General features: G+C 36.4%; 1 protein-coding gene across 14 annotated transcripts in view; it reads right to left on the bottom strand.

Moving 5' to 3' along the window:
* Positions 1 to 208: 208 nt before the first annotated feature.
* Positions 209 to 8,681, bottom strand: part of LOC126268073 (CCR4-NOT transcription complex subunit 1) — a 125,663-nt gene continuing 117,190 nt past the window's right edge. For all 14 annotated transcript variants that reach the window (XM_049973519.1, XM_049973518.1, XM_049973515.1 and 11 more), the window contains exons 40-42: positions 6,757 to 6,889; positions 1,420 to 1,554; positions 209 to 1,338 (exon numbers count right to left, since the gene is read on the bottom strand). In XM_049973519.1, coding sequence (XP_049829476.1) covers positions 1,260 to 1,338; positions 1,420 to 1,554; positions 6,757 to 6,889 — 347 coding nt within the window. In that variant the 3' untranslated portion in view covers positions 209 to 1,259. The remainder of the gene's footprint in view (positions 1,339 to 1,419; positions 1,555 to 6,756; positions 6,890 to 8,681) is intronic.

Raw genomic sequence — 8,681 nt, 5'->3', positions numbered from 1 at the left:
TACAATTGGCCTGTCTGACACTTCCTCAGTAGAGGAGGCTGTGATCCAGCAGCTGTAATGTATCTCCCAGTCCACAGGGACCCAACACTGCACCTCAAGATAACAAGTATGGTAGAATCAAATATAATGTGCTGTACTTACTTTTCTGTACTGTTTTGACTTTTAGAAGAACTAAAGGGTTAATGAAGTGAGAGTTGACTACTGAAACTGTTTCTGTAAATATTTTAATAAATCACATTCATATTCCCTTACTCTGACAAATGAATAAATGAATAAGACAGAGTGCACACAGAATTTAGTTTTGTTCATAAATCGTGGCAAGGTTTATTTTTTCTCCTTCCCTTTTCACTTTTACTCTCAGGTCATTAAAAACATTTCATAACATTAAAGAGTAATGCATAAGGCTGGAGAACATTAATCCAATACATTTATTTATACCAATATATTTCAAAAAGTAGTACAATAATCTTGAAATGTGTTACTACGAGAAAGACGGGCTATTTATAAACAACGATCGATTTTTATACATACAGTGGTATGTAATATTCACATTTAGATACAGTAAATTAACTTTTTACATAATATAAAATATCAGACGTGATTTTGGCAAACCTTCCGGCTAATACTATATTTTCATCTCATCACAGCCTAGGAATTTGTTATGATTATGCTTTTATCACATTGTCTAGCATCTAAATTGAAACAAACACTGAGAAAGGTACAATATCATTTGGCAGCACAAAGCAACACAGTGTGAATTGCTCTGAATCCAGTACCAAAGGATCAAATAATACTTATATTGGGGTTTGTGTTTACAGTTTTTTGTTTTGTTATTATATAAAACTGCCTTGATATCTACCAGTGTATTGTTTTATCTTTGCAAACACTTTTTTAATGTACACAGAGCAAAGTGATTCTTCCCACAAAAATAAACACATCTTAAAGTTGGTACCAACAATTCGTTGCACTAAGGACAAATACACTGTTAAAATGTCTATTTTCTTAAATACAGAAAGACATTCACTTCCCTGTTTTCTCCAAATTGTAAACAGCCTTTGTATAAAAACTTTTCAACATAAAATAGCTGAGGAACTGAAATGTAATCCCGAAAATATATAGAGCTCTCAACTTCTTTCTTTACAGATAGATTACTCATTTACAATAGTATCATTTGTGCATGTATTATTTTAAATATTTATAGTAATGAGACTTTATCACATTTATTTTACAAAAACTAAAACTTGAACTTCATAAAAAAATTACTCAGGCATTTCATTTTCCTGAGATGGCTGTCCTTGTTTTTGGACCATACACGATCTGGCAACAGATTCAAACAACCTGTAAAATATTAGAGAACACAAAATAATCACACTGACTAGAGCTAAAACACAACATTTGATCTTAACAAACTGTACTTACTTTTCTATTTCTGGAGCACAATGGACAAATTCATGATTCCAGAACTTGTACGTCGGATTTTTTATAAGTTCTATAAATGTAATGAGGAGGCCCCACGGGTGTGGTCTATTTACAATCAGTCTTTCAAGAAGGACCCTTGAATTAATAAGAGCATATAATTACTTTATAAACTCTTTATCTTACAACAATATAAACAAATTACAAAATTATTTTACTGTACTCTCCAGGGTTGGGTCACATAAATAATAAAAATATGTAAAAAAATTATACCACCATCTTTCAATGTAGTAATCCAAAGGAAACTTTACCCACTCTATCAATGTCTGACGTACACGGAAATGTTGAACGATACAGAAATGAAAGTAGAACCTTGGTACAAAATAATTACTGCTCTATGAGGATTAAGTAAAAGAGAAGAAAACTTTGTTTATGTGAAGTAGTTGTTACAGGTAAACACGGAGTCTCCTCTTTACTGGAGGTGGTTCAGAAACACCAATGACTTCATCTGTAACCACACACTTCGAAGCGCTCTTTTGCATGGATGCGATTCTGAAGAAATCCGATTCTTCAACCATTGTAAAGAAAATAATTTTGAGTTTCACAATAGCCAGTTACAATAAGATATGGCTTTAGAACTGGAGGGCGAGAAACAAACTGCAGTCACAACTGAAAAAAAATTATTACACCTGCTACTTAATGCCTGAAATGCAAAAGAAAATGCAAGAAGGTGAGAGTATGTTCAAGAAAGTTCATTTGGGAAACCTATGCTTACAAGTTGTATCTTACTTCTTTGAGATTAAATAGATATCTACAAAATGGAGAATGAGTAAGGAATGTGTGAAGGTTCCTATTGTTTCTCAGCATAATTCACAAATTACCTTATTTTATGTTTTGTAAACTAGCATGGATGGTAAGATTTGGTAAGCTTTCAAGTTGTAATAATCATGCCTCAAATGAGCCAGAAAAACTGGGACGTTCAGGAAATTGGTTTACACTTGATACTTGGGGTAACTATAATGCTCTGAATTCAGAGCATGCGTGTAATGATTCTCACAAATACATTGGGATCATGTATGTACAGTAAAGACACCTTCAGCAGCATGAAAGATGCAATATTACACTTTAAAAAATGGCACTATGAATGTTGCCACTGTTGCAAGTATCTCAGAAACCCCTTATTAAATATGAAGGTTTTTCTTATCTCTTTCAAATCAGGCTGCACTGCCTTTTTTCTCTTGTCTTGTTTCTGTTGTTAGTGATGGCAATAGTACAGCACCTACTGGCAAATGTACAAAAGATCTCTGCTTTGATATTGGGGATCAAGATGGACTACATACTGTGACAGGCTGCAACTTTTTTCAACACCTAATGAGGGTCGAATAATAGATGCTGCTTTCTGTGGGATCAATTGGACACATCACATGGACAGTTGCAGACATTTCTCTCCAAATCTGGACAATTCTGGTTAAAGCTAAGCTGTTACTGCAACCTCTGTTACCCCACTGCAATCTTCCTCATGCTTTCCAAGACTTTTGAGGAGGTACTTGAATAGCCTGTTGTGTTTGGAGATTTTTTTCAAGGCTGTGTGTGTTTTTTTCTGTCTCTGACTTTGTTTGACTTTTACCCTTTTAGTCTGAAAATGTGATGGCTGAACATTATGTGCAGCAAACTGTCACTAACTCTCAATCATTAAATAGGGCTTCCACTTAATTCAGGACAATGTTTCAGTCTTACTCAGCTGAACAACACCTGAATTAGTAACTTCCAGTTACTGACACCCTCTTCTCTTTCTCATGTAAGTGTATCCATCTATGAAATTGTCCCTTGAATGGAAGAGCTTGCAACTGACTGGTGAAGGCAAATGTCAATGGCCAAAAATAATCACATTCCACAAATCAAGATCTAACTAATTGTTATGAGGGACTCAACAAACTTATCACTGAAGCAGTTTGATGTAGAAACTAAAGCACTTTATGTCCATTACTTTCACCTGAAAAATTACTTAGCGGCAAGTGATAGCTGTTTTGAATGAAGTGATTACCATCTACAAGAGTATTACATCTTGATAAATGGATGGCTACTAAGACAGTTTGTGAGGAAAGTTGAAATCCCTTGACAGACATCCATGGCATCTTACAACTTAGCTTTCAATATTTGTTCAGGAAACACCATGTTCTATTTTGGCTAATAGGAGGGGGGCTACATTAGCTCTGTATTTGGTAACATATGTGAAGTAATGAAAAATCGAGGATGGAATGTGACAGTTCTATGAAAGTTGCAACCCACTATATAGCAGAGATGCTGAGTTGCAAAAAAAGAAGGAGTAGGAGTAGGAGGCCTTTGTCAAAAATAGATGATTTGCATTCGTGCGCATGCATGTGTACAATGGATGACAATATATAACTGCCACTTTTCACTCCCCTAAAGCTCATTAAAGCATATCTGCTTCCTTTAACAGGACTCTCAATAATACATTGTTTCACAAGGACTCCATTTACAGAAATTTCAAACAGTTTGAATCATTTATTAGCAAAAAAAAGCTTCATTACTAAAATAATATTATTATCTGAATGTAGGAAATCATTAAAGAATCTATGCAGTTGCTGTGTCTGATTAAGGTAGTGGTAACTGTAAATTATGATGCCATCCACTATGTAATCAATATTTTTAAGGAGTACAACCAGTCAGCTGCATTACAAACAAATCGCATATGTACAGCCGTAAGTTGCAGCTATAAGTAAAATTTATACATAATGCTGGCCATTAAAATTTCAATACCATGAAGATTACACACAACAAATGTTAAGTTGGCAGGAAGTTTACTGTGTACATGGTTATGCAAATGATTGGCACTTCAGTGCAAATGTACAAAGTACGTATGTTCAATGCTATTTACATTCTGTAAACAAGGAAAGGTCATTCAGCAGGTTTTTGATTTCCAAATCACATCAGAGTGTTATTTGTTTTTGAGAAGATCATGTTCTGTCTCGTGTAAGGAGAAATATCTAACAGCAGGTGTCAGGATTTGACAGGAGGAGGATTGTGACCTATCAAGACTGCAGTTCATTGTTCCATGGTACTTGTGTTGGTCAGGATCCAACAACTATCACACATATATGCAACTGATAGGTTGAGGAGGTCCCAGTCAACACCGTATGGGATCTCAGTGGCTTCAGGCAAAAATCAAACAATGGAAAATCCAGGATGGAATGTAACAATATTATGAAAGGGAAAAGTTGCCACTCACCATGTGCCCCAGCCTCCTCATTTCCCTCGACTAGTGCCTGAGAAGACAGACACTGTTCAATTTGCTCTGCAGGATATGGCCATGTCCGATATAATGAATACGGAAATGGGCTCATTTGCATCAAGACGAGACAACTATCCACACGAACTAACAATGTGACGATGTCTGGAGCACCACGGACGCTCAGAAAGGTGACCTCCGTTGTGACTTCCTATGATTAAGCACAGCGGAATGGTGTCACTGGTGCACCAAATGGCAACAAAAGACACAGAATACCATCATACTACATTTTCAGTAACAGATACTATTGTGTACACAACATGATTATCCCTTCTCATAACTGGTTACTTGGTTACCAGTGGTTGCATCTCTGACATCCTGTCTTCAAGGTCTCTGTGACATTACTTTCCAAAAAGGTAACACAACAACACATTTCGCCCAGGTTGCCCCGTACTATCTTGATACAGAGGCAGAGGGTGTTAGGCAATTGTTTTAACTAGTATGTTCTCTTAATCTCTCACCCACTGAAAATTTCTCACTCTCCAACCACTGTGACAAATAAATTCTTCGTAAGTGTTGACGCACCAGGGAATGACATACCCTTATCCGTCATCAAACTCAGTTCAACTATGCCCTGCCAGGTTGTTGCTTCTAGAGGTGGCCGTTCTGTGTACTAATTTTGCACACTGTATACCCCTCACATAATCTACAAATTTAATAATGTGTTGTTCCTAATACACCACTTACTAAAATTTTGTTACTGCTATCCTTCCCGGTGTTGTGATTTTGGTGGCCAACAGTGTATTATATACAAAAGTAGAAACTACAGTTACTATCAAGTTCTACTTAACACATTTACGCATTGCTGCTATTAGTTTTGCATATATCCACCGATTATGGCTACGTATTATCCGACATACATACGACTTACTGCCCAAACCTTTAGAGAATTTGAATACTGCACCCAAACAATCACCATTGTAAACTTCTTGTATTTGCGTTTTTTGACTGCCAGTCAGCCACATGATGCCACCATGAGTGCATCAGTGTGAACATTTAATTTTTTTTTTACTCCAGGTTTTTCAGCATCTTTCAATTTAAAAATGGCCAACTTGAAGGACCAAAGTATCACTATTAACTTTTGTTTACGATCCACAAAACTGCCATTGAAATATGCTAAGGCTAGCTTTTGGTGAGCAAGCTCTGGGCCAAGCAAGAACATTTGAGCGATTTAAAGATGGCCAGGAGGCTATGGAGGATGGCAAACTATTGGGCCAACCGTCATCATGCACAACTCTGGAGATTGCGAAAGTATGAGAAAGTGACCCACAAGAACTGAAGGCAGACAATCCATGAGGTTCACAAAATTGTTGGAACTCATACCGGATATGTCAAGTTTGTTCCTTATCTTTCTGAATGCTAACTAATGAGACTATTGGTTTCAGGTGGGCAATGAAAGCCAAACAACAGTTTGAGCTGATCAAAATGTTTCGTGCAGTGTAATAACTGCTGATGAAAAATAGGTCTATGGTTATGAGCCCAAAACAAAACTATCTTAAAAGTATGAATACACCATCTCCTCACAGTCCAAACAAGCCGACAAAGTTAACAGCAACATCAAATCAATCCTAATGATTTTCTTTTGACATTCAACAAATTGTCCACAAGGAATTTTTTTGATACGTTTGGAGGAGATTGAGGGAAGACATTTGACGCCTGAGAGATGAGAGAATAAATACTATCTGCTGCATTATGGCAACTGTATGAGAGCGCAGCATTTTCACTCCAAAGGAGACATTTGTGCAATATCTCAACTAATTCTGAATACAAATCAGCCAGTAGCCATATAGAACACTGTTTCCAACAATGGGAAAATAACTGGAAGCATTGCACAAAAGCATAAGAGGACTACTTTGTAGGTAACGACAAAGAGCTGGAAGGTCAATTTTCTGATTTTTATAGAGAGATCCTCAGAAATTTAAGGCAGAAAAACATTTAAAAAAAAAAATCAATTCAAGCATATGTTATGACCCAGTGAAGCAAACAATCTGGTAAGATTTACATTTATCTGTGTACTACAATTAACTTACCTTGTAATTTGTTCCTGGATAGCTTCTGTATTGGCCTCAGCAAAAAGGTACAATAACGTACAGCTGAAGTAGTGTGTCTGGCTGTTTGGATATCTCAACTGGTTGGCAATAGCATTCAGAAAAAGGTACCGCCCTAAATATACGAAACAGAAATTGTAAAAGAAATGAAGAGTAAAACAACTTAGCAAAACAAACTCAAATTATCTGGAACAAATAGATTAACAGCAGCTCCTTTTAAAACCAAGTACTGCCAACAATGCATAACATTGCACCATATCCATGAAAAGATGACACACTGTTATTGCTACAAATAGTTAAGGTAACAGCCTTTGCATGTATAGAGTTTATGAATTCACTGAATTGACAAACCGAATTTTATATGGTGTATTTGCCATTCAGCAACTTCTAAGCTGCTATGAAAACAATATCTCTCACACATACTTACATTTCTTTTACTTCACAAGATGTATAAGGGAACAACATTAGTTACTTCATTTTGCATAATCTTATTTTGTTATAAATATAAACAGTACTAATCAATAATCTACTGAGCTCTTTCAGTGAACTGAAAGACTCATCCACTATCAAGTATGCTCCAATACTCGTCTGCTTAGCAAAAAGTATAGACTGTGGTTCCAACAAAGATGGCTGTAGTAGTAGTTGTTGTGGTCTTCAGTCCTGAGACTGGTTTGATGCAGCTCTCAATGCTACTCTATCCTGTGCAAGCTTCTTAATCTCCCAGTACCTACTGCAACCTACATCCTTCTGGATCTGCTTAGTGTAGTCATCTCTTGGTCTCCCTCTACGATTTTTACTCTCCACGCTGACCTCCAATACTAAATTGGTGATCCCTTGATGCCTCAGAACATGTCCTACCAACCGATCCCTTCTTCTGGTCAAGTTGTGTCACAAACTTCTCTTCTCCCCAATCCGAATCAATACTTCCTCCTTAGTTATGTGATGTACCCATCTAATCTTCAGCATTCTTCTGTAGCACCACATTTCGAAAGCTTCTATTCTCTTCTTGTCCAAACTATTTATCGTCCATGATTCACTTCCATACAAACTATTTATCGTCCATGATTCACTTCCATACAAACTATTTATCGTCCATGATTCACTTCCATACAAACTATTTATCGTCCATGATTCAGTTCCATACATGGCTACACTCCATACAAATACTTTCAGAAATGACTTCCCGACACTTAAATCTATACTCGATGTTAACAAATTTCTCTTTTTCAGAAACGCTTTCCTTGCCATTGCCAGTCTACATTTTATATCCTCTCTACTTCCACCATCATCAGTTATTTTGCTCCCCAAATAGCAAAACTCCTTTACTACTTGAAGTGTCTGATTTCCTAATCTAATTCTCTCAGCATCACCCGACTTAATTCGACTACATTTCATTATCCTCGTTTTGCTTTTGTTGATGTTCATCTTATATCCTCCTATCAAGACGCTATCCATTCCGTTCAACTGCTCTTCCAAGCCCTTTGCTGGCTGTAGTAACGTCTTTAATTAAAGGCCGTCATTGTCATGTGCCTAGCTGAATAAAATACTTTCAGCAGCACAAACACAAAACTTCACTGTTAAGTTGGTGAAGGCATCAATACCTGAACATCAATAAAATGTTGCTGTAACAGTCAATATTACACTAAAACTACTAAGTATCTCACATTACATTCCTAATGATGACTACCTAAACTGACAAGGCATTTCACTTGGACTCACTTAAATCGTTTCTCTACTGTAGTAAGTGAAAGTAGGAACCAAAAATCTTATTTCTTTAAAGAGAGTGTCAGGAAATATTAAATTCCACATGTGTACACTTACATGACTATAGAAGGATATTTACAGACATCACACAATTACTTTTCTCTCTTCCAAGACTGACACTAAATGCTCTACAGTATAATCAA

This window comes from Schistocerca gregaria, chromosome 4 (genome assembly GCF_023897955.1).
Source record: "Schistocerca gregaria isolate iqSchGreg1 chromosome 4, iqSchGreg1.2, whole genome shotgun sequence".
Classification (NCBI taxonomy): Eukaryota; Metazoa; Arthropoda; class Insecta; order Orthoptera; family Acrididae; genus Schistocerca; species Schistocerca gregaria.
Note: the sequence above shows the minus strand (reverse complement) of the source record. Positions and strands in the feature narration are given on the sequence as shown.